Below are 27,130 nucleotides of genomic sequence, written 5' to 3'. Positions count from 1 at the left end.
GTAGGGAATATGAGTCTTTTTTGCTCAGTCCTTGCCATATCCACCATATCAGATTGCTATAAAATAATCTCATGTTTAATTCTTTTTTAAATCAATTTTATTGAGCTATAATTTACATAAAATGAAGTGCATCCATTTTTAAGTATACAGTTTGATTGACATTTGACAAATGTATGTATCTGTGTGCTTCCCATCCCAATCAGGATACAGAACATTTTGCACCCTAAAATTCCCCTCTGCCTGATTGCCTTAGGCAACCACTGATTTCTGTCACTGGACCTAGAATTTAACATGACTAGAGTTGTATAAGTTGTACTCTCTTGTGTCTGGTTTCTTTTCATCGGCATAATGTTGTTATTGTTGTTTTAAAGCTATTTATTTAAGTAGATTCTGCAGCCAACGTGGGGCTTGAACTCACCACCCTGAGTGGGCAGTCACATGCTCTGCCGACAGCCAGCCAGACGTCCCATCAGCATAATGTTTTTAAACATTCATCCATGTGTTATTTATATCAGTAGTTCATTACTTAAACAAATTTTTAGATGTAATTTACATAAAATTCACCATTTTCAAGTGTACGGTTGGGTGGTTTTTACTATAGTCACTGTATTGTGCAGCCATCACCACGGTTCCAGAACATTTCATGACTCCAGAAAGAAACCTCTTACCTTTTAGCAGCCAGTCTCCCCTTTCCCCCCTTCCTCCTATCCCCTGACAACCACTAATCTATTTTCTGTCTCTATGGATTTGCCTGTTCTGAACACATCCCATAAATGCAGTTATACAATAATGGAGCCTTTTGTGTCTGGCTTCTTTCACTCAGCATAATGTTTTCAAGGTTCATCCATGTAGTGGCATGCATCAGTACGTCATTCCTTTTTATGGCTGAATATGAATCTATTGTATGGTTATGCCCCATTTTGTTTATCACTTGATGAGAATTTGGATTGTTTCCACTTTTTACTTTTACGAATAATGCTGCTGTGAACGTTCGTATATGCAAGTTTCTGTGTGAACGTGTTTTCATTTCTTTTTTTTTTTTAAGATTTTATTTATTTATTTGAGAGAAAGAAAGAGAGAGTTCATGGGGGGGGGAAGGTCAGAGGGAGAAGCAGAACGTGTTTTCATTTCTTTGGGGTAGATACTTAGAAATGGAATTGCTGGTCATATGATAATTCTAGGTAATTTTTTGAGGAAAGCTCATTCCTTTTCGTAGTATTCCATTGTATGAATATATCACATTTTGTTGATCAGTTCCTCAGTTGATGGGCATTTGCAGTGCTTCTTGTTTTTATTTTTTAATCTTTTTTTAAGATTTTATTTTTAAGTAATCTCTACGTCCAGTGTGGGGCTCACAACCCCGAGGTGAAGAGTCACATGCTCCACCAACTGAGCCAAATAGCCGCCCCTGCTTCTTGTTTTTAGTAATGAATAAATCTGTTTTGGACATTCATGTACAAGAATTTGCATGGGCATACTTTTTTTTTCCTCTTGGACAAATACCTAGGAGTGAGTTTTTGGATCATAGAGTAGATGTATATTTAACTTTTAAGATACTGACAAACTGTTTTCCAAAGTGGTTGTACTATTTTATACTCCCACCAGCAGCGTATGAGCATTCCAGTTGCTTTGTGTCCTCACTAACACTAGGTCTTGTCAGTCGCTAATTTTGGCTGTTCCAGTGGGAGTGTATGGTATGTTGTGGTGGTTAATTTGCATTTTCCTGATTACTAGTGAAGTTGGGCATCTTTTCATATCATTTTTTACCATATACATTTCCTCTTTGTGAACTATGAGTTCCTATCCTTTGCTCATTTTTCTGCCTTTTTTTCCCTTAATAATTAATTATACATCCTGGGTGCTGATTTCTGTCAATTATGTACATTGCAAATATCTTCTTCCTGACTGTGGCTTGTCTTTTGACTTTGTTTATTGTGTGTTTTGGTGTACAGAAGTTGTACATTTTAACATAGATTTATCAATATATTCCTTTATAGTTCGTTTTATTATTCTTAAGAAAACATCTGATATATTCAACATCATAAGGATTCTTACATATTTTTAAATATTTTCTTAAAATTTAAAAGATGTATTTAGAAAAAATTTACTTAACTTTTACTTTTCAAATTTGGTCTTTAATCTCCCTAAAATTATTTATGATGTGAGGGATCTCATTTTTTTCGTGTGGATAACAGTTCCTGTAGCATTGTAGAACAGTCCAGTATGTACCCCGCTGATCTGGAGAGCCTTGTCTGCCATGTATCCCATCTCTGTGAGTATATGGACCTCTGGGTTCACTGCTCTCTCCATTGCTTTTTGCTCCCTTCGTTTTTTTTTTTGTTTGTTTTTTTCTTTTCTTTCTTGATAAATCTTGCTAGGGGCAAGCTGTAATTAATCTCTTCATGGAACCAGCTTTTGGTTTTATTCTCTCTTTTTTGTATCTTTGTGTCCTTTATATTTTTGTGGTTTTGATCTTTATTATTTTCTCAGTTCTTCTTTCTTCTCCCTTCTGCCCTCCAGTTCTGTTTCTGAGTCATACAACATTTGCTTTAATGAAAACTCATTTCAGGAAATCATTAACTCTCTTGATTGTGTCATATGTTTTAGCCCGTGAGAAGTCCATCCAGGGCACTGGGGCCACTGCCACACTGTTTTCCAGAGTTGTGCCATTCCCTACCACTACCCATGATGCATAAGAGTTTTAGTTGTTTCACGTCCTTGCCAATATTTGGTGTTACGGATCTTGTTAATTTTAGTTATTCTGTTGGGTGAATAGTAATATCTCATTGTGGTTTTAATTTTCATTTTCCTGATGATGAGAATATCGATCATCTTGTTTATGTGCTTATTGGCCATTTGTATATTTTATTATGTGAAGTGTTCAAATATTTAACCTATTTTTTTAATTGGTCTTTTTGTCTTTATTATTGAATTATAGGAGTTCTTTATGCATTCTGGATGCCAGTCCTTTGTCAGATAAATGTTTTGTATGTATTTTCCTCTAGTCTCTGGCTTTCCTATCATTTTCTTAGTGATGTCTTTTGTTGTACAGTAGTCTCCCCTCCATCTGCAGTTTTGCTTCCCACGGTTTCAGTTACCTGCAGTCAACCACGGTCCTAAAGTAGATAATCCTCCTTCTGACATCAGAAGGTGAATAGTAGTCTAACACTGTGTCACGGTGCCTATGTCATGCATCTCACTTCATCTCATCACGCAGGCCTTTTATTATCTCACATCATCACAAGAAGGGTGAGTATGGGGCAGTAAAATATCTTGAGACAGAAAGAGGGCGAGAAACCACAATCACATAACTTTTATTAGAGTATATTGTAAAAATTGTTTTATTATTAGTTATTGTTGTTAATCTCTTACTGTGCCTGATTTGTAAATTAAACTTTATCAGAGGTACGTTTGTATAGGAAAAAACATAGTATATATAGGGTTTGGTACTGTCCATGGTTTCAGGCATCCAGTCCACTGGGGGTCTTGGGATGTACCCCCACAGATAAGAGGGGACTGATGTACCAACGTTTTTAATTTTGATGAAATCTAACTTGTCAGTATTTTCTTTTATGATAACTACTTTGTGTGTCCTGCATATGAAGTTTGCCCACTGCCAAATCACGAAGATGATTCCTGCGTTTTTCTTTTCTTTTTTTTTTTAAGGATTTTTTTTTTATTTATTTGACAGAGAGAGACAGCGAGAGCAGGAACACAAGCAGGGAGAGTGGGAGAGGGAGCAGCAGGCCTCCTGCTGAGCAGGGAGCCCGACGCAGGGCTTGATCCCAGGACCCTGGGATCATGACCTGGGCCGAAGGCAGACGCTTAACAACTGAGCCACCCAGGCGCCCCTTCCTGCGTTTTTCTTATAAAATCTTTATGGTTTTAGCTTTTATACTCCATCTCATTAATTTTTATGTGTGATATGAAGTTAGGATTGTAACACATTATCTTTGGCTTTTTACTTTTATTTTTATTTATTTATTTAATTAAAAATATTTTAAGTAATCTCCATACCCAACATGGGGCTCAAACTCACAACCCCAAGACCAAGAGTTGCATGCTCTACCAACTGAGCCAGCCAGGTGCCCCATCTTTGTTTTGTTTTTTTTTTAAATCAACACAATAAATACATCCTTTTGTCCTAAATATTTCGTGAGCCTCGTAAGGGAGCTGAACTCACTAATGATGAACTTTATTATACCTTTTGTTTGTTCAGACATTTACTGAATACTTCACGACTAGGCACTATAGTGGTTTTTTATTTTATTATTTTATTTTTTTAAAGATTTTATTTATTTATTTATCAGAGAGAGAGCACAAGCAGGGGGAGTGGCAGGCAGAGGGAGAGGGAGAAGCAGGCTCCCCGCCGAGCAGGGAGCCCGATGTGGGACTCGATCCCAGGACTCTGGGATCATGACCTGAGCCGAAGGCAGTCGCTTAACCGACTGAGCCACCCAGGCGCTCCATAGTGATTTTTTAAAAGACAGACACAGCCCCCATTGCCCCTTAGCTGGGGAAACATAGATAAATGTACAAGCACATCACAGTGTGATATGTGCTGTGTTAGAGGTCAGCATTGGCTGTTTCAGGGGGCATGGGAGAAACCCAGTCATGCTAGGAACCGAAGGCGAGGCTCTCCAAGGGTGTGATACTTGAGCTCAGACTCAAAGGCCTGGTTGCTGTTAGCCAAGATGGTGGGGGGGGTTAGATGTGCAAAGGAAGACGCATGAGAATACTTCACATTGCTTGGAACAGATGGTGCAAGGCGGTGAGTGGCATGATCTGGAGCCTTGTATGGTGTGAGCATGAATTCAGCTTTTATCTGATGATAGTTGGGAGTCAGTAACTCATTCCTGGGAGTTGAACAGTGCTGCTTTTAGTGCTGCAAATGTTTTGTATCCTTCACTGTAGAAGAAAACACTTAGCTTGTTGTTTCAATAAGACCTAACTTGTGCATATTTTTTTTTAAGATTTTATTTATTTTTTTCAGTAGTCTCTACATTGAATGTGGGGCTTGGACTTATAACCTGGAGATCTAGAGTCCCATGCTCCACTGACTGGGCCAGCCAGGTGCCCCTAACTTGTGCATATTTTAAAATAGCCCTATAATTGGTTAGAAGGACAGAAATCATCTTTTGTTTATATGTGTATGTTGGGAGCTTTGTGTGACGAAGTATCATTTATGTCAGATGTTTGCATGTGAGAACCTGGTACACAGTAATTAAACAAAAACAACTCAACTTGAGCTCTGGACCTATTATTTACCTGTGGTTAGAAAATAGTAAATAATGATATTAACATGAAATACCTCACTTCTGAAAATATCATTCTTTTGAAATTCATTTTGAGTAGCTTTGTAGGTAGAAACTATTTTTGACATCAAAATGATAAAATGGTATTAAAGAAAGAATTGATGCCAGTTTTTATAAGATGGTCTTGTCTGAAGAAGAGGATGGCCTCCTGATATTGCTTCTTGTTTCTTAATTCTTTTACTAATAAATTGACAAATAAATAAAAAGGGAGTAGAACTCTTCTGGGTCATTATATATGGAATGGGAACAGAACAGATTAATTCTTGTGGCGAAATTGATTTTCTTGTATTTAGGTGGACTTGTGTCTGTTTGGGGTGGTGAAAGTGCTGGGAGAGATCACTGTGCCCGCTGGATGAAGGGGGACCCACCTGGAGTGGGGAATCAGATGGTCTGGATTTCTGTTGCTCTCATCTCCTGGAAGCCTTGTAGTAATGAGACTTGGAGCCACGGACTTTGGGTCTCTTCACTCATATGTGTATGTCCACTGAGAACATGGTAGTCTTCTAAAACATGTTCCTTAGCAGCCGAGGAAGAGAAGCTACCCCAATGTCCCTGACTTTGAGAGTCTCAGCCCACACCGCACTGCCCCATGGTTCTGCACAGTCATCCCAGAGCCAAGGTCCTCAATTAAGAAGGTAATGAACATGGGGCGCCTGGGTGGCTCAGTTGGTCGAGTGTTGGACTCTTGGTTTCAGCTCAAGTCATGATCTCAGGGCCATGAGATCGAGCCCCACCTTGGGCTCCGACCTTAGCAGGGAGTCTTCTTGAGATTCTCTCTTTCCTTCTCCCTCTGCCCCTACCCCGGCTCCCACACACTCTCTCTAAAATAAATAAATAAGATCTTTAAAAAGAGAAGGTAATGAACATGAACACTGAAGCAAGATGTTGATGAAATTCTTCTTTTTAAAAAAAAAAAAGATTATTTGAGGGGTACCTGGGTGGCTCAGTTGTTAAGCGTCTGCCTTCGGCTCAGGTCATGATCCCAGAGTCCTGGGATCGAGCCACACATCTGGCTCCCTGCTCGGCGGGAAGCCTGCTTCTCCCTCTTCCACTCCTCCTGCTTGTGTTCCCTCTCTTGCTGTGTTTCTCTCTGTCAAAGAAATAAAATCTTTAAAAAAAAAATTATTAGAGAGAGAGTGAGCCTGAGTGGGGGGTGGGTGGGGCAAAAGCAGAGGGAGAGAGAGAATCCTCAAGCCAACTTCCCGCTGAGCACAGAGCTATCTCGGGACTGGATCCCAGGACCTTGAGATAACGACCTGAGCCGAAATCAAAGAGTTGGATGCTTAACTCACAGCCACCCAGGCGCCCCAAGATGTTGATGAAATTCTTTACAGAATTTCACTCCAGAAAGATGATTTCTGTCGTTCCATCTGTTAAGGAAATGAAGAAGATGGTTCAGAGTGGCTGCTTTCTCTTGTAGTGAGTTTTCTGGGTGGTTTCCCTTTCTTTACTTGCCTTTCAGTTTAGGGACAGCCTGGTTCCCTCTGCCTCCTACATCTCGCCGGGAGGTCTGGGACAGTGATGAATGTCTGCCGAGTGCTGGGCATCTGCTCACATCCTTGTAGCTGGACTCTCTACCCCCCCATAGCCCGCCAGTGGCAGGGTTCTGCTGAAGGCTTCTGACATCCATCTCCCATCATTTCATTTCATTCCATTCCTGCCATCTCCCGCTAGTTTGGGCCTCCCATTTGTCTTGCCTGTGTCATAGCCTCCTGACTGTTTGCACCCTCCAGCCATCCCATACACTCCTGCCCGGTGCATGTTCCCACAGTCCACTTGGCCTCTTCCGAGCTCAGGGGTCTGGCAGCACGCCCGGCACATAGTAACCTCTTAAGAAATGCTTATTAAATGAATGAATCCACCTGTTGCCAAATCTTTAATGGGTTTCCTTTGCCGTAACTTGACTTTCATAACTCACCAGCTTCACTGTCAGGCTTCTGTGTACACACTCAGCCATAATTCCCACAGTCACCCCCTCTTCCCACTGCACATCTCACTTTGCAACCAAGTGAGGCCCCTGTTCTCTAGGTACCACAGTACTTTTCTGCTGTGCTTTTTCTGACTTGGCCCCTCTGCTCCTTTTCCTACTGTCACTGCTTGGTTTTTGGCCTTTATTTTTGCTTTTGAATATTTTGTGGTCCTCTAACCAGACCTCCTGTTTTCAGTCTCTCTTCTAGCAGAAATGTCCATGTTGCAGACTCAGCACCCTAGCCTGTTGCTTGTTTCCTCAACTGTAAGATAGGGATAATGCAATAGTGATGACTAACTTATGGGCTCTGAAGAATAATAATATATAGTTCAAAGTTATTTTATTTTTTTTAAAGATGTTATTTATTTATTTGACAGAGAGAGAGATAGCAAGAGAGGGAACACAAACAGGGGGAGTGGGAGAGGAGGGAGAAGCAGGTTTCCCGCCGAGCAGGGAGCCCGATGTAGGGCTTGATCCCAGGACCCTGGGATCATGACCTGAGCCGAAGGCAGACGCTTAACTGACTGAGCCACCCAGGTGCCCCCAAAGTTATTTAAAAATATCACATGGTTAATACTTAAATACATTCCAGTTGTGAAAAATTCAACTATTCATAGATGTTTATGGTAAGAAATGAATTCCCACCTTGGGCGCCTGGGTGGCTCAGTTGGTTAAGCAACTGCCTTCGGCTCAGGTCATGATCCTGGAGTCCCGGGATCGAGTCCCACATCGGGCTCCCTGCTCAGCAGGGAGTCTGCTTCTCCCTCTGACCCTCCCCCCTCTCATGTGCTCTCTCTCTCTCAAATAAAATCTTTAAAATAAATAAATAAAAGCATCTAAAAAAAAGAAATGAATTCCTACCTTTACAATCCTCTATCTGCCAATCTCCCTCATTCTTTTTTTTTTAAGATTTTATTTATTTATTTAATTGACAGAGAGAGAGAGGGAGAGACAGTGAGAGAGGGAACACAAGCAGGGGGTAGTGGGAGAGGGAGAAACAGACCTCCCACCGAGCAGGGAGCCCAATGCAGAGCTCGATCCCAGGATCCTGGGATCATGACCTGAGCCAAAGGCAGATGCTTAACCGACTAAGCCACTCAGGCGCCCCAATCTCCCTCATTTTCTTAGGATAACCACTGTTAATTATTTGATAACTTGGCCCCATTCCTGGGTACATTTGTACCTATAAAAATGACTTGGGGGTGCCTGGGTGGCTCAGTTGGTTAAGCGACTGCCTTCGGCTCAGGTCATGATCCTGGAGTCCTGGGATCGAGTCCCACATCAGGCTCCCTGCTCAGCAGGGAGTCTGCTTCTCCCTCTGACCCTCTTTCCTCTTGTGCTCTCTATCTCTCATTCTCTCTCTCTCAAATAAATAAAATCTTTAAAAAAAATGACTTGGTATATTTAAAGTACCAACTTCTAGTCATTTTAATAAATGGTATCCATGATCATTGCCATCAAATAAACTTCCATCTTTGTCACCTGCTGCCTCCATTAGACTTTTTTTTTAAAAAAGCTTAAGTGTAGCTGCTTTCATGTCTCCAAATTTACCCAGTACTTTCCTGCCTTTGCTTGTGCTGGTCTTACCATGACAAATTAAATTGCCACTTTTTTTTTTAAGAGATTTTATTCATTTATTTGACAGAGAGAGAGAGCATTTCAAGGGGAGCATCAGGCAGAGGGAGAGGGAGAAGCAGACTCCCCGCTGAGCAGGGAGCCTGATGTGGGGCTCGATCCCAGGACCTTGGAATCATGAACTGAGCCAAAGGCAGATGTCCAACTGACTGAAACATCCAGGCGCCCCTAAATTGCCACTTTTTCAAAGAAGCTTTCCATAATCTCTTGGGTGATGGAAAACTTACCTTTTCCTAAACTTCATGCATGTTGATTACAGCATTTATCACTTTCTACGTTTTATATTTGAGTGTATAGGGTGGGTTGTTGTTGGAGAGGGGATGTCTTACCTTTTCACTAAGTTTTAAATTTGGGGGGGGCTAAGTTATAGTCTTTCTCCTCCTCCTCTTTTCCCATTAACCAGTTTTTTAAAGGATATGATAAAGGATACAAAACAACAGCCAGATGAAGAAATACATAGGGCAAGGTATCGAGAAAGGGTGTGGAGCTTCCATGCCCTCCTCAGGTGCACCATTCTTCCCAGATCTCCATGTGTTCACAAACCAGAGGCTTGAAGCTTGAAATTGTATCTTTTTTTTTTTTTTTAAGTAACATCTGTGCCCAACGTGGGGCTTGAACTCATGACCCTGAGGTCAAGAGTCATATACTTTACTGACTGAGCCAGCCAGGTATCCCCAAAATTGTATCTTTTAAAAAAAACTTTTTATTTTGAAATAAGTTTATACTCACAAGAGGTTGCAGAAATAGTGTAGAGAGTTCCAGTGTACCCTTCATTCGGCTTCCTCCAGTGATAACATCTTACATAACTATAGTTAAATGCTATCTGTAATTCATCTTTCTAGGCGTCTCTGTGGCTCTGTAGAGTCTGGTATACAGTAGGTACTCCTTAGTCTTACTGCATGATGAATGAATTAATGTACTCCATGGGCTTAGAACCACAGCCAAGTAATAGATTGTCATCCCATATTACTCCAGGACATTGGCTTGCCCTGGCTAGTACCGACCTGTCTCAGGAGACTCAGACCAAAGCCATGGACATTTCCTGACTCTCTTCATGAACATTTAGTTGACCCACCAGGCAGGGAGGACGAGAAAGGGTTCTTTTTTTTTTTTTAAAGATTTTATTTATTTATTGGGCAGAGAGAGACAGCGAGAGCAGGAACACAAGCAGGGGGAGTGGGAGAGGGAGAAGCAGGCTTCCTGCTGAGCAGGGAGCCCGATGTGGGACTCCATCCCAGGACCCTGGGATCATGACCTGAGCCGAAGGCAGACGCTTAACGACTGAGCCACCCAGGCGCCCTGACGAGAAAGGGTTCTAGAACTTATTTCAAAATAATACCTGAGGAGGGATATGGATGTGTGTGTGTGTGTGTGTGTGTGTGTGTGTGTGTGTGTATGGAGGAATTAGCTATGAGCTGATGGTTGATGGGACTGGATATTTGGGGGTTCATAATTCCATTCTGTCTTCTTTTGCATATTGAATGGGTCTCAATTCTTCATCTCGAAAGTTACACACACACACACACACACACAAACTGCCACATTGCCAAAGCATTATAACCATTTCTTAGGTTTTAGAATCCATCTCTATGGGGCACCTGGGTGGCTCAGATGGTTAAGCATCTGCCTTCGGCTTGGGTCATGATCCCAGGGTCCTGGGATCGAGCCCCGCATCGGGCTCCTGGCTCGGCAGGGAGCCTGCTTCTCTTTCTCCCTCTGCCTCTCTCCCTGCTCGTGCTCTCTCTCTCTCTCTCTCTCTCTCTCTCTCTCTGTATCTCTGTGTCTCAAATGAATAAATAAAATCTTAAAAAAAAAAGAATCCATCTCTATTAAGTCACACTAGCAAGACAGATTTCCTAGCAAGAAACATACTACCTCAGGTTCTACCACAGTGCATTCATGTATTTGGGTTGAAAATGAAACTGATTATTATGCCTAAAGGAGAAGGGAAGGGTTATGGAAACACTCTGAAGTTTGATGGAGATTTACATAGGATGAGTCGCCCCCTGTCCTAGCAGAGCAGGTGGTATGGTCCTTGGAGGTACAGTCAAGATCTTGGTTGTTCCTTTGTAGAAGGTCACTGGTCCCTCTTTATCTATAGAGAGAGAATGTGGATTTGGTGCCTGCCCTGCTAAAACAGGACAGAGAGATGACAGAGAGAAGTGGTGCCGTGCAGTTAGGAGGTGGAGCCCCGTTTTACTCAGGCAGGGAGAGAACCACATGCTCCTGTTTGCTACTCGGGGAGTAAGTGGTCGGTGGGGGGATAGACCTGGCAGAATTACAGCAGCCCCTTAAAAACTCCAAGTAGGGAGCCCAGTCCTCAACTCCAGGTGGCCTTTCTGTTTATCACTGTCCTTCTCCTGCCAGTGTTCTAAAGAAATGGCCATCCAAACACAGGCATGAGTAACACAGAGTATCAAGGGGGAACATAAAATAACAAGTACAGGGGCCCCTGGGCGGCTCAGTCGGTGAAGCGTCTGCCTTCAGCTCAGGTCATGATCCCAGGGAGCTGGGATCGAGCCCTGCATTGGGCTCCCCGCTCAGTGTGAAGCATGCTTCTCCCTCATTCTCCCTCTATGCTCTCTCTCTTTCTCTCTCATATAAATAAGTAAGTCTTAAAAAATAAAATAACAAGTATACATTGATTACAGCAATAAGGAAATACATGAATCCCAGCCAAGATTCAGTGTAGTACATAACCAATGAGTATGTATTATCAGTCTGCCATTTGTGAGCTGTGGGGCATGAGCAAATGACTTGTCTTTACTTCATTTTCCTCTGTCATAAGTGGTGAAAATAACAAAACCTATTGCATTTCGTTGTGCGAATTAAATTAATACATGTGAATTTAGAGAAAGATGCTTGGTACTTGAGTGGGTACAGAATCTATTTGTATTTATTCTCATTATTGATCTAGGTTGGAAGATAAAAAGATGTGAATGATACAGATTTTTTTTTTGAAGGTAATTAAAGTGCACAAGAAAAATCAAGATTTGTTATTAAAATTCTGCTATTTTCCCCATTCAACTTACTATTATGGAGAAAACTCTTGTAAGGACATAAAAGACACTCTAGGTAATGTGGTGACATTGACGGGCAGTGTGTTGGAAATTTTTATTGCACCGTGTTATTCTTACACTGTATGTGCCTGTTAGAAATGTGATTGGAAAAAAAAAAAAAGAAATGTGATTGGAAATGCCTTGTACATTTAGGCCTGAAAGCCTGGGGTAGGAAGCGTGTGACTTTTCCTTTTGTGGCATTCCTGGGGTCGTGCTGGTCGATTCAAGCTGCTGACAACTCCATCATGGTGATTGCTCTTCTATTTGGGCATGCTTTATATTTTTTCTTAAATTTGTTATTAAATTGGGCAAATAATATACGCTCATGGTAAAGCATTTAACGGTACAAAAGGGAATGAAGTAAAAAGTGAGTTTCCGTCCTGTATCAGGTTCCTAAGTTCCCTCCCTAGAGGCAGCAACCGGTGTTAATGGTTTCTTGAGTGTTCTTCCAGAACATGTGTGTGCACACACACACACATTCACACAATCATAGCATAATTTATGTACTGTTCTGCACCTGTACATCTTGAAGAATGTTTCACATCAAAACACGGTAATACACTTTATTCCTTTTCTTACCCACATAGTATAAGGTAGAGTCATAAAGTTGCCAATATCAATTTCATATGATTCAACCTAATAACTTTGAGAAATATATTTATATAATCAATCTCCTATGCATAGACGTTTCTCTATCTTTTTTTATCCTTGCGTATTACAAGCAGTGGATCTCGTACAGTTCTTGTGTGAATATGAGGGTAAGTGTGTGGGATAAACTCTTGCAGTGGATGGCTGGGTCTCATGTGCTGTATTAAGCTTGATATATCCTGCCAATTGCTCTCTTAAATGGCTTTACCAATTTATGCTGCAGCCAGCAGTGTATAAGAATACAGGCAGAATTCTTGAAAGAAGAAAGAACGGAAGGCTAGAGCATTCATCCTTGCCTTCTCCTTCTACTCAGGAAGGCACTGAACTGATCTCCTTTTGAGTGTGAAGGGAGGACTGTGAGGCCAGAGATGGTTTGTAACAATAATTGTAGTCACAATTTGCTAAGAACTTACTATTATTTTTTTCACTTACTATTATTTTATATTATTTCATTTAATTCTTATGACAGCCTAAGAGATAAGTTCTATTATTGTCACCATTTAACCGATGAAGAAAATTCAGGAGGAGAGATTAAATAGCTTATCCAAAGTTCCGTAGTGAGTTACTAGTGGAAAGGGGTGGCCTGCCTCAAGATCCTGCTATCTTCCTCCCTGTGCTGTATAGTTTCATGTATAAAAGAAGAACATAGTATTTTTATTTTGGGTAAAAAATGACCAAAGTCTATTATCTTTACACACACACGCACATTTGTCTTTAAGGAACTTATATCTCCTCTTTCCCCACCAAAACAATAAGGTTGATTTTTAAAATCCTTTTCCAATTTAAAGATAATTTGAAGCTATTATGTCAAAAATATACCTGTACTTCCATGTTTGTTGCAGCATTATTTACAATAGCCAAGACTTGGAAACCATGTAAGTGTCCATTGACAGATGAGTGAATGACAATGTGGTGCGTATATAATGGAATATTATTCATCCATATAAAGAAGGAACTCTTGCCATTTATGGCAATATGAATGGACCTTGAGGGCATTTTGCTAAGTGAAATAGGTCAGACAAAGAAAGATAAATACTGTATAATCTTACTTACAAGTGGAATCTAAAAAGAACCAAACTCAAAGATAGAGAGAACAGTTGCCAGAGGAGGGCCTTAGGGATGGGAGAAATGTGGGTGAAGGTGTCAAAAGGTACAGACTTCCAGTTACAAGGTCAATAGTTCTGTGGGGATGTAATGTACCGCATGGTGATTATAGCCAACCATACTGTATTGTATATTTGAAAGTTGCTGTTAAATAGATCTTAAAAGTTCTCATCACAAGGAAAAATATTTGTAACTATGTGAAGTGATGGGGGCGCCTGGGTGGCTCAGTCAGTTGAGTGGCTGCCTTCGGCTCAGGTCACGATCCCGGGGTCCTGGGATCAAGCCCCACGTCGGGCTCCCTGCTCAGCAGGGAACCTGCTGCTCTCTCTCTCTCCCTCTGCCTGCCTCTTTGCCTACTTGTGCTCTCTATCAAAAAAATAAATAAAATCTTTAAAAAAAAAAAACTATGTGAAGTGATGAATGTTAACTAAACTTATTGTGGCAATAACAGTATATACATATATCAAATCATTGTGTTGTATATCTAAAACTAATACAATGTTATATATCAATCACATCACAATAAAACTGGAAGAAATAGAAAACAAATTTCATTTTTATTTATTTATTTATTATTTATTTATTTTAGAGATTTTATTTATTCATTAGAGGGAGTGAGAGAGAGCACACAAGCCGGGGGAGAGGCAGAGGGAGAGGGAGAAGCAGACTCCCCGCTGAGCTGGGAGCCCGACGTGGGGCTCGATCCCAGGACCTGGAGATCATGACATGAGTTGAAGGCAGACACTTAACCATCTTAGCCACCCAGGCGCCCCTAGAAAACAAATTTTAAAGATAATTTAATAGGAATAGTTATTGGGATTTGAATTAATATAGCATTTTATGTCATATTCTTTTTCATTTCATTTTATTTTATTATTATTTTAAAAAAAATTTTGGAGAGGAAGAGGGGTGGGAAAGGGCAGACGGAGTGGGAGAGAGAATTTTAAGCAGGCTCCAGGCCCAGTGCAGAGCCCCTTGTGGGGCTCGATCTCATGACCCTGAGATCATGACCTCAGTCGAAATCAAGAGTCGGACCCTTAACTGACTGGGCCACCTAGGTGCCCCTATGCCATATTCTTTTTTTTTTTAATATTTTATTTATTTATTTGACAGAGAGAGAGATAGCGAGAGCAGGAACACAAGCAGGGGGAGTGGGAGAGGGAGAAGCAGGCTTCCTGCGGAGCAGGGAGCCTGATGCGGGGCTCGATCCCAGGACCCTGGGATCATGACCTCAGCCGAAGGCAGACACTTAACGACTGAGCCACCCAGGCGCCCCATGCCATATTCCTATACATTGTGATATACTTATTTTTAATATAGTTTTGTTATAATTACATATATGTGTGTATATATATACACATATATGTACAAATGTGTTTACATGTATAAAATTTATAACATGCATGGAATAACTATTTCAGATGGTTTTCTGTTCTGTTGTATGTTTGCGTAGTTCATTTAGCTTCATCAGATCAACTATCTGGTAAAAATATTCAGTCTTTGACTGTTTTTATATTTATATTTCTTAATTGTCCCTGTTGTATCAAATTTTTTTTTTAAAGGTTTTATTTATTTATTTGACAGAGAGAGGGAGAGAGACAGCGAGAGAGGGAACACACACAGGGGGTTTTAAGATTTATTTATTGTAGAGAGAGAGCACATGAGTGGGAGGGGCAGAAGGAGCAGGAGAGAGAATCTCAAGCAGACCCCGCCCTAAGCGTGGAGCCCAACCTAAGGCTGGATTCCCAGACCCAGAGATCATGACCTGAGCCAAAACCAAGAGTCAGGTGTTCAACCAACTGTGCCACGCAGGCACCCCCCCATTTTAACCATTTTTAAGGGTACACTTCAGTAACATTATAGGTATATTCACATCATTATGAATGGATCTCCAGAACATTTTCATCCTGAGAATCTGTAACTATCTGCCTATTAAAAAACAACTCCTCTTTCTCCTCCCCTGCTAGCCCCTGGTAACCACCATTCTACTTTTCATTTCTATGAATTTGACTACTTTAGATTATTTCACTTAGCATAATGTACTCAAGGTTCATCTGTTTTGTAGCATGTGACAGATTTCCTTCCTTTGTAAGGCTCCATTGTATGTATATACCACATTTGTTTATCCATTCATTGTTGATGGACCTTTGGGTTGCTTCCATCTCTTGGCTGTTATGAATAGTGCTGCTATGAACACAGATGTGCAAATATCGCTTCTAGACCCTGCTTTCAATTCTTTGGATATGTACCCTGAAACAAGATTGCTGGATCATATGGTAGTTCTATTTTTAATTTTTTTGAGGAGCCCCCCCCAATGATTTCCTTTAGTGACTGCACCATTTTGTAATCCCACCAACAGTGACCAAAGGGTCCAATTTCACCATACCTCCACCAACACTTGTTATTTATTTATTTATTTTTAATAGTAGTCATCCTAATGGGTGTGAGGATACATCCTCATGGTTTTGATTTGCATTTCTCAGATGATTAGTGATGTTGAGCATCTTTTCATATGCTTGTTGGCCATTATATATCATTTTTGAGAAATGTTTATCGAACCCTTTGCTAATTTTTTAATTAGGTTATTTGACTTTTTTTTGTTGAGTTTTAGGAATTCTTCATATATCTTGGATGTTGACCCTTTATCAGATATATGATTTGCATATAACTTCCCCCTTTCTATAGATTGCCTTTTTTGATTAAAAAAACATAAAAAAGTTTTAAAAGATTTATTTATTTATTGTAGAGAGAGAGAGAACGCACGAGTGGGAAGGGCAGGAGAGGAGAGAGAATCTCAAGCAGACACTGCATTAAGTATGCAGTGATTTAAAGATTTATTTAGGGGCGTCTGGCTCAGTCTGTTGAGCATCTGCCTTCAGCTCAGGTCATGGTCCCAGGGTCCTGGGATTGAGTCCCACATCAGGCTCCTTGCTCAGCAGGGAGCCTGCTTCTCCCTCTGCCTGTCACTCCCCATTTGTGTGCGCGCACTCTCTCTCTCTCTCTCTCTCTCTCTGACAAATAAATAAAAGTAAATAAAAATCTTAAAAAAAAAAGAAACGTCATTAAAAAAATATTTATTTGAGAGACAGAGAGCGCGAGAGCGCGGTGGGTTGGGTGGTGGGGAGGAGCAGAGGGAGAAAGAAACCCAAGCAGATTCTGAGCTTAGGGCGGAGTCCATTGTGCGGTTCAATCTCACAACTCTGAGATCAGACCCGAGTGGAGACGAAGAGTTGGTGGATCAACAAAGTGGGCCACCCAGGCGCCCCTGTAGATTGCCTTTTAATTCTGCTCAGAGATTGAATCCTTTGACACACAAAAGTGTTTGAGTTTGATGTAGTCCCATTTGTCTATTTTTGCTTTTGGGGTCATACCAAGAAATCACTGCCAAGTCCAATGTCATGAAGTTTTTTCCCTGTTTTCTTCAAGGAGTTTTATAGTTTGAGGTCTGTAATCCATTTGAGTTAATTTTTGTATAAGGTTTCAGAAAAGGGTCCAACTGAATTTGATACCCTTTTGGATAGTGTGCTTCGGTAATCCCTTGAAGGTCCCGGAAGAACCTAAAAGCTTCTTGTGGCTGTGGAGTGGCTATCCCAGGCCCTTGAGTTCTTTCAAAGTCATTTACATTGTACTGGACAAACATCTGTGGGCACTTGCTAAGTGTCTGATGGGTCTGGGAAATGAGAGAAGGTAACAAAAATAAGGTGGGGAACTCTCTGGGGTGATGTGAATGCTGTATATCTTGATAGGAGTTTGGATGATAGAGGTTATGGCTTTATCAAAAACTCAGTGAATGCACACTTAAGGTTTGTGTATTTCATTGCATGTAAAGTTTACATCAAAAGAAAAAAAAGAAAAAAATATTTAACTCTAGTTAAAGATATGCACTTCGAAGTTTTTAGAAGCAAGTGCACTTTGTTCTTAAAAAAGAAAGATATATTGGGGCGCCTGGGTGGTTCAGTCCGTTAAGCATCTGACTCTTGGTTTTGGCTCAGGTCATGATTTCAGGGTTGCGGGATCGAGCCCTGCGTTGGACTCCATGCTCTGCCCTTCCCCCCACTTGCACATGTGCACACGCGTGCTCTCTCTCTCTACAATAAATAAATAAATAAATAAATAAATAAAATCTTAAAAAAAAAGAAAAAATGAAACAAATATTGAACTCTAGTTAATATCATTAACTTTGAAGTTCTTAGAGGGAAGTGCACTTCCCTCTTTAAAAAAAAAGATTAATAGATGGGTAGATAGGTGAATAGGTGATAAACAAGTATAAAATATAAATGTAAATGAATTTGGGGCGCCTGGGTGGCTCAGTTGGTTAAGCGATGGCCTTTGGCTCAGGTCATGATCCTGGAGTCCCAAGATCAAGTCCCGCATCGGGCTCCCTGCTTAGCAGGGAGTCTGCTTCTCTCTCTGACCCTCACCCCTCTCATTCTCTCTCTTATTCTCTCTCTCTCTCAAAAATAAATTAAAAAAAATTTAAAAAAATGTAAATGAATTTGCTCCATGTTTGAAATTTTTCATAATAAAATGTTGATGGAAAAAGATGAGAAGATAGTACGCGGGGAGACTTACTTTTACCTCACACACCGTAGTTACTGGCCTTGTATGTTTTGTCTAGCCTTTGTCCGGGTGGGAGGGTGAGGGGTAGAACTGTTTAGTACTAAAGGCATCTGCTCCCCCTTTGGAGCCTCTGGAAACCTCTGAGTCATTCCCAGATGTGCTTTCTATCATGAGGGATCCGTCGAGTGACCCATGGTAGCCAGCAATTGTGGTACCTACAGGAAGGAGCACATTTTACGGCATACCTCAGGGTACAATTATATGTAACCGAAACAAAAATTTCATCAAGCTATACTCTGCACTCTGATATTTTCTATTCCAATTTCTGAAACAAATGTCAATTTTGATCCATTAATGGGTTAAGAACTGACAGTTGAAAAAATGCTGCTCTAACACATAAACCATGGAGACCAAAAGATTGACATCTATCACTTCACATTCACAGCGAACATTGCCATAAAAACCTTTAGCGTTTTCAGATATTCCGTAGAACTTCAAAGCCCAAGAGACCCAGGTTTCGTTACACGTGCCACCGCAATCTCTCAGTTGTGTGACCTTGGCAAAGATGTTTAACTTCCTAACCTCAGTTCCATCATCTGGAAAATGGGGCTATCAGGGGAAATACACACTTCATAGAGTCCTAGAAAAGGACTAAATGAAGTGATATCTGTAAAATGCTTCACACAGTGCCCAATGTAAAGGCTTCAAGAAGTGGTAACTATTTTTATTAGCCATGAATTCGTAGGCTTCTGTGTTTGGGCCTCGAAAGAAATCAGAATGGGCTTCCAAGAAATATGGTGTCCCTCGGTATCTTTTTTTTTTTTTAAGATTTTATTTATTTATTTGACAGAGAGAGACACAGCAAGAGATGGAACACAAGCAGGGGGAGTGGGAGAGGGAGAAACAGTCCTCCCACAGGGCAGGGAGCCCGATGCGGAGCTCAATCCCAGGACCCTGGGATCATGACCTGAGCCGAAGGCAGACGCTTAACGATGGAGCCACCCAGGTGCCCGCCCTCAGTATCTTCTTTCCTTCTCTTTTCCTGTTTGTTTGTTAGAAGTAACCTTGGGGAGTACCCGACTGTTGGCTATAGCCCTGAGTAAAACAGTACTCAGTTTTCTAGCAGTAGGTGGTGGTGGCTTTGGCGAGAATGCCATTTGGAAACCTAGGGCGTTTTGGCAACCCTCATTGTGTTTGTTGTCGGTGACTGCCTTGGCATAGTCCTAGGTGAAAGAGGGATGCCTGGGGTGTCTCACTGATTCATCCCTTTGGCATGGAATTCTGGATAAACTGCATCTGACTTGGGGAGGGGGGTGGGCAGGAAGAGCCCAGAGGGCCTCATTACAGAGGTGTTTACCTCTTTGAAATTCCCTTACTGAGGGATTATTTGGATTTCCTCCTTTTTAATCTGAACAATTTTGGCTGCTGGTGGAAATAATTAGAACATGTTCTGGTATTTTTGGCACCATTAGAATTTTTGCTCTTCTTAATTGAATAGAATCTTTGGGTTTTATTGCTGGGAGAGCCCTTACAGGATCAGTGTGAGCGCGCGCCCAGCAGGCCGCCTGGCAGGCCCCTTTGAGCAGGCGCGGCAGCAGGCCTTGGGCATCGCTTGGCTATGGGGGCGCTCTCTCCAGGCCGGCTGGGGAGGGGAGACAGCACTCTAGCTGGAGAGGCGGTGCACTTTAACCACAGCCAACCTAAGAAAATAAGGACCATCACTACTGTGTGCTGTTGCAATCCCTTCGGAGTGTGCATCGTACTGCTTACCATATAGACCCGTTTATTACTAGGATAGCGTCCAATTTAGAGATCTCGGTAGCTTAATGCAACAAAGATGTATTTGTTGCTCACATATCTTGTCCAATCTGAGTCAGGGTGGGGAATGTCTGTCTCTCCGTACGGACACACAAGGGCTTGGGCTGGTAGGGGCCCCAACCATCTTGTAGCCGTCTAGGACACCTGCCTTCCAGGTTGTCATGGCAGGGAAGAGAATTAGCACTCACCCTTCTGTGCTTTTGCCCAGAAGTGATAGAGTCATTTTGCTCATGGCTCATTGGTCTAAACTGGTCATATGACCCTGCCTGCCTGCAGGGGGGCTGGAAATATGGGGGGAACCTATGGAATAGTTGATAAACATTACCAAGGAGAAGTCATATGTGGTATTCTATTTGCTAAAACTATATATTGGGAAAAAAATGCATCTTCCTATTCTCTAGAACTACCAAGTTTCTTTACCTGCCCACTTTCCTAAGCCTCCAGATTCAAAGAGGCCATCATGGCAGCCACTTTTACTGATGGCCTGGTGGGGACAGGGCAGCTGTGGCCAACCACAGGGTAATGGCATTCATGAGCAGAGCAGCAGATAATACAGTAGAGAAATAGTGGGGGCAGCCGTGGCTTCATGATGACTTGGTGTGGTTACTTTGTGTGGTAGGCTGTAAAACACTCCCCCTTTTGCCCCAAACATATCAGGTCCTAATCCCTGGAACCAGCGGGTGTTACTTATATGGCAGAAGGGGTTTTACAGATATGATTAAATTAAGGATCTTGAGATGAGGGGGTTATCCTGGCTTAGCCCAGTGGGCCCTAAATGCTATCACATGTATCTTCATAAGAAGGAAGCAGAGGAATCTGACACTGTGACAGATGAGGAGGCAGAGACTGGAGTGATAGAGCGACAAGCCAAAGAATGCCCACAGCCCCCAGAAACTGGAAGAGGCAAGGAGTGGATTCTCCCCTAGAGCCTCTGAAGGGATTGTGGCCCAGGAACTGGGGAACAGGGCAAGAGTGAGAATTTTCTTTCTGTACTCTCTTTTTTCATCTTTTAAATTTAAACCATGTGAATGTACTACCTATTCAGTAAATAAAATTAATCTTTACAACCCTGCCAACCCTATAGTAGGGGAACATAGTTCAATTTATTTATTCAAGGCTTTATTTATATCAAGGCTTCCAAAACCGTGTGCTGAGATTTAATTTCCTCAGCCTTGGGGAGTACAGGCAAGGGCCAGGGGAGCTAGAGCCCCCCGGGTTGGTGTCTTTGACTTCAAGAATACTACCCCTTGCTGCCAGTGTGCTATGTAAATATTGTTATTTCCAACACGTGCAGTGATGTGGAAAGGTTGGTCAATACAGCTCTAGGTGAAATGTGGCCTTATATTTTAAAATACATGTCACATAAAAAGAGCTATGGAAAACAAACCAACCAACCAGTTGGGCCCTTGGGGAACAATCTAGTGATCATTTCACTCCAGTGCAGGAGCCCTCAGCCTTTTTTCCATGGTGACCCTTGCAATGAGGATGGTCATGACCTGGCGCTGTCCCAGTGAGGCTACTGGCGCTCCTGCCAAACCCCCAAATTAGCTCAGCTTCCGTGTTTCCCACAGGAGCCTGCAGGAAAAGAAAGCAATGTAACATGTTAGGAAATGATCTTGAGTTCACTCTTATTTACCAAGAACTAAATCACTGAAAACTTGGGTATGTCCACTGTCTGTAAGAACTGTCACTGACATCACAGTGGGGACCGCTGTCCTCACAGTGTAAATAACACTTCATATTGTGGCTAGCTGCATGGAAGGTCATTTTAAAACACCAAGTAAGAGATCAATTTTCTAAAAGATTAGTGGCAGGCAAAAAAAAAGAAAAAACCTTAGTGGTATTCATGCAGTATATAAATAGAAACTTGATCAATTCAATTTTCATTTGAACTGTAATCTTTGTAGTTCTGTTGTGTCCTGGTGGGTCTGATGATGTTGGTAATGCTGTCTGTTCTTTATGTTTTCTGGAAAAAGTAACTGAAGTCGTTTGTCGGTGTAGTACTATCTGAAGATATCTAAGAGCTATTAAAATGCTTAAAAATAAAATGATCAATTCTTCTTTTGTTCTCTTGACAGGATAATTGAAGCTATCTGCATAGGTTGGTTCACTGCAGAGTGCATCGTGAGGTTCATCGTCTCCAAAAACAAGTGTGAGTTTGTCAAGAGACCCCTGAACATCATTGATTTACTGGCAATCACACCGTATTACATCTCCGTGTTAATGACAGTGTTTACAGGCGAGAACTCTCAACTCCAGAGGGCTGGAGTCACCTTGAGGGTGCTTAGAATGATGAGGATTTTTTGGGTGATTAAACTTGCCCGTCACTTCATTGGTCTCCAGACACTTGGTTTGACTCTCAAACGATGTTACCGAGAGATGGTTATGTTACTCGTCTTCATTTGTGTTGCCATGGCAATCTTTAGTGCACTTTCTCAGCTTCTTGAACATGGGTTGGACCTGGAAACATCCAACAAGGACTTCGCCAGCATCCCTGCTGCCTGCTGGTGGGTGATTATCTCTATGACTACAGTTGGCTATGGAGATATGTATCCTATCACCATGCCTGGAAGAATTCTTGGAGGAGTTTGTGTTGTCAGTGGGATTGTTCTCTTGGCGTTACCTATCACTTTTATCTATCATAGCTTTGTGCAGTGTTATCATGAGCTCAAGTTTAGGTCAGCTAGATATAGTAGAAGCGTCTCTGCTGAGTTCCTCAATTAACGCATTGCAAATCGATTCTTACATACAGTTTGGCAGAAAGAGTTGACGCTACTTCCTATTCATTATGCAGTTCTTGCTGGGTGAGCACTACAGTGGTACTGTCATCATGTTGGTAGGGTAAAAATTATCCTTTCCAGCTGAAGGGATGAAAAAATTTCCTTATAATGGAGTAAATAGGATTGAGACTTCAAAGGAAAAGTAATAACTCCTAGAGTAAATTTTAGGATCTTATTTTATTTAGGCTTGTCTCCTCCTTGCCTTGAACAATTACACTTTTTGTGTTTGTTTTAAAGTATATTATTTGAACATTTTAAAACTGAAGGTACTATTTTCCAAATGTTTTTCCATCTTATGAATTCAGAAGAAGCTTGGAAGTTACAGTGTTTTTTGTTGGAGAGCAACATTTTCATTTCTAAATGTTTTATAATCTCTCATATCAATGTCAGAAGTATCCTGGAAACATATGTCACACGCAGGAACTGTTTAACAAATACTTTAAAAATTTTGGCCAAATTTTAAACTGTATAATGGAGCTAGATACAAGCAAGGATAGTATTTGAAAAACTTTTCCAGCACGTTTCTCAATTCCCGGATTTATTTTTGTTTCTATTATTCACTTTATCATACAGCTTCATGGAAGCTTGAGCATGTTTTCTTTTTTCCATTTTGGTTTTCTTTTATCTCTTTACTGAAATGACTCAACAGAGTATTTCAGAATAAGGAGAGCTTGTATTGTTTAGCATTTTATTGGAGTTCATTTTACTTGAATTCATTGCTGTTACTAGGTGATAATTGTCCTAACATTCAGATGTCCAAACAAGAATATTTCCAACATAAAAATGATAATAGAGATAGTTTGATATTACAACCCATATTTATCTTCTTCTGCTCTTAATTTTTTTCCGTGGGTTTAATAAGACTTACCAGATGAAAGGATGTTTACATAGCCTTTTTATACCAAAGTCATACTTAGATGTTGTCACTGGATTATCATAAAAAGAGAAATTAAATATTTCCTTACTCTTGGTTGCTATGTAGCTAAGCCAATTTTAAGCCAGCTAAAAACAATGAATATATAATTGTTTGATCTGAGCTTCATCATTTTGAATTGCAGCTACACCAAAACTTCTTATATCAATGTTGAACAATATGCCACATTAATCTGGGTAGATTATTAGGACTAGATAATATAAAACTTATAACTATTTAGTGCTAAATTTTAGCAATATGAATTAAGATTTTCCTTTGTTAACCAGTTGCCATAAAGAAGTCGGTAGACAAACACAAAAAATTAAAGTCATAGATTCACAGATAGTTTAATGTTGTACACTGTAATTTAATGGGAGTGTAGAGGGTGGGTAGAGAAGGGATGGGGCCTGGATATATTTATTGAAGAACAGAAATGTTCCTTTGAAGAATAATAGCCATCATCTAGTTCAGACCTCAGTTAGTACAGGTAGACAATCAGGGTAAGAGAGGATATGACTGTGGAGGAATTAGGGCCAAAACCTGGATCACTAGAAACCTACCTACCTGGCCCAGCAGCTTTCCTTTTTTTTTTTTTTAAGATTATTTATCTGAGAGAGAGAGAGGGAGCACAAGTGTGCGGGGGCTGGGGGTGGGGTTGGGAGGGGCTGAGGGAGAGGGAGAGAGAGAATCTTAAGCAGACTGTGCTGAGCCTGGAGCCTCTCACAACCCTGAGATCAGGACCTGAGCCAAAACCAAGAGTCAGAAGCTTAACTGACTCAACCACCCAGGCACCCCACCCAGCAGCTTATTCTCAACACATGTCTGGGGTTTGAGAAAAGCCCCGAGAAGCCACACTTCTTTGCCATTGCCATTGCTGGCGTAATAATAACAAAACTGTTCCTTTTCCGTGATATTTTGGCCATTAAAAGAATCTCACCTCATCTTTTTTACTACTCTACACTGGTATGCTACTTATTATATGCTCAAAATAAATTCTGTTATTTATTGTATATTTATTGTATTTTAATATATTTGAAATAAATGGCATGGATTTATTTTTTCTTACCTGTTTTGATTAGGCTTTACGATTCATGCAAATAATATGCAGATGTTAGCATCCCCATATTACTAATAAAAATATGGTAGCCATCCATTTTGCTGGCACTGGGAAGCCTTCATGGGAATATGTCTTATGTTCCCAAGTAAATTAAAACTATCTCGAGGGCTGAGACCCGCTTTTCTTGCACACACCTTCATATCCCCACAATGTCTGTGACAGATTTGGGCACAGACTATTTTTGACTGATTTAGGGGGAGAAATTTCTGTGTGAAGAGGCAAGGAGAAGCACACAGGCAAATGTATACATGTGGAGCCACACATGTGAACACACACAGACTTTGAGGCTGCCCTTAAGTAACAAGAAATCTCTTGTTGGTGATGGCAGACTAAGGACTTCTTTTTTTTTTTTTTAAGATTTTATTTATTTGAGAGAGAGAATGAGATAGAGAGAGCATGAGAAGGGGGAGGGTCAGAGGGAGAAGCAGACTCCCTGCTGAGCAGGGAACCCGATGCGGGACTCGATCCAGGGACTCCAGGATCATGACCTGAGCCAAAGGCAGTCGCTCAACCAACTGAGCCACCCAGGTGCCCCAGACTAAGGACTTCTAATGACTAATTCTAATGACAGCTCTGCTACCCATTTACTAAGAACGATGATGAGAAATGATAGAATAGTTTATTCATGAGTTAAAAAAATATATTGCGGATGTTGTCATTTTCTAGGAACAGAGGCATTTTTCTTACGACTTTCCCTGAATGTTACTGCCTTAAAAAAGTCACTTAGTTGCACTTTCTTTTTTTCTTTTGAAAGAGAGAAAGAGAACGCGAGGTGAGGAGAGGCAGAGGGAGAGGGAGAGAGAATCTTAAGTAGGCTCCACACCCAGTGCAGAGCCCGACACAGGGCTCGATCTCACGACCCTGAGATCATGACCTGAGCCGAAATCAAGAATTGGATGCTTAACTGACTGCCCTAGGACTACTTCTTTAGTTGTGCTTTTAGACATTTCTCATAATTCCATCTTCATGGCACAAACACTTTCATCAGGATCTCTGTTAGTACCAGTGAGTCAGATATTATCCTAAGTTATTACGATGCCCAATGAGGAAAGAGGAAATTTTGTTCTGATTTTACCACACGTGAGATTGTGACTTAATATTCCATATAACTTGTCTTGTATCCTCTAAATTGGTGTTTTTTCAGATTAAAGGTATAAATTATAGCATACATTTAAAAGTGAACATACTCTTAAAAACTCAAGGCCTTATTTATCTCTTTCTTTTATGGCTCTATTGTTATTGTGGGTGGCTAGTTGAAACTACCGTTTGCATTTGCTTTGCTTTTGGGTTTTGTAGTTACTTGTAACCACACATTTATAAGTTCTCCCTTTCTTGAAAAGGTAGAAATATATTCTTTCACAGTGGCTGTCAGTAAATCAAAGTAATATTCTGTTTTTAAATTTTTGTCCAAATGTCCTGCCTAGGTCTCTGGTGACCTGGGAGGCGGGGAAGATGGGGTTACATTGGATATTGGTGTTGGAAGGATTTCCTTCGTTGGCTTGGTATTTTCTTTTTTTTTTTTTTAAAGATTTTATTTATTTATTTATTTGACAGAGAGAGAGAGACAGTGAGAGAGGGAACACAAGCAGGGGGAGTGGGAGAGGGAGAAGCAAGCTCTCCGCTGAGCCGGGAGCCGGACGTGGGGCTCAATCCCAGGACCCTGGGATCATGACCTGAGCTGAAGGCAGGCACCTAACGACTGCGCCACCCAGGCGCCCCTGTTGGCTTGGTATTTTCTTTTTTTAAAAAAATATTTTATTTATTTATTCATGAGAGACAGAGGGAGAGAGAGAGGGAGAGAGAGAGAGAGAAGCAGAGGGAGAAGCAGGCTCCCAAGGAGCAGGGAGCCCGATGCGGGACTCAATCCCAGGACCCCGGGATCATGACCTGAGCCGAAGGCAGACGCTTAACCATCTGAACCACCCAGGCGCCCTGGCTTGGTATTTTCTAAAAGCAGCTGATTTTTCTCTCTTTGCTAAAGAAATGAAAAATAAAAAACGAAACCTCCTGGTTATGCTTCACTGTTAAGCTTCTCCAACTCCAAACTTTTTTTTTTTTTTTTTTTAATTTTTTATTGTTATGTTAATCACCATATATTACATCATTAGTTTTTGGTGCAGTGTTCCATGATTCATTGTTTGTTCATAACACCCAGTGCTCCATGCAGAACGTGCCCTCCTCAATACCCATCACCAGGCTAACCCATCCCCCT

The 27,130-nt window shown here is 41.1% G+C and overlaps 1 protein-coding gene across 2 annotated transcripts in view; it reads left to right on the top strand.

Moving 5' to 3' along the window:
* Positions 1 to 24,433, top strand: part of KCNG3 (potassium voltage-gated channel modifier subfamily G member 3) — a 45,576-nt gene extending 21,143 nt beyond the window's left edge. For both annotated transcript variants that reach the window (XM_027621306.2, XM_027621305.2), the window contains exon 2: positions 22,187 to 24,433. In XM_027621306.2, coding sequence (XP_027477107.2) covers positions 22,187 to 22,832 — 646 coding nt within the window. In that variant the 3' untranslated portion in view covers positions 22,833 to 24,433. The remainder of the gene's footprint in view (positions 1 to 22,186) is intronic.
* The last annotated feature ends 2,697 nt before the right edge of the window (positions 24,434 to 27,130 follow it).

The sequence above is a fragment of the Zalophus californianus genome, chromosome 8, assembly GCF_009762305.2.
Source record: "Zalophus californianus isolate mZalCal1 chromosome 8, mZalCal1.pri.v2, whole genome shotgun sequence".
NCBI lineage: Eukaryota > Metazoa > Chordata > Mammalia > Carnivora > Otariidae > Zalophus > Zalophus californianus.
Note: the sequence above shows the minus strand (reverse complement) of the source record. Positions and strands in the feature narration are given on the sequence as shown.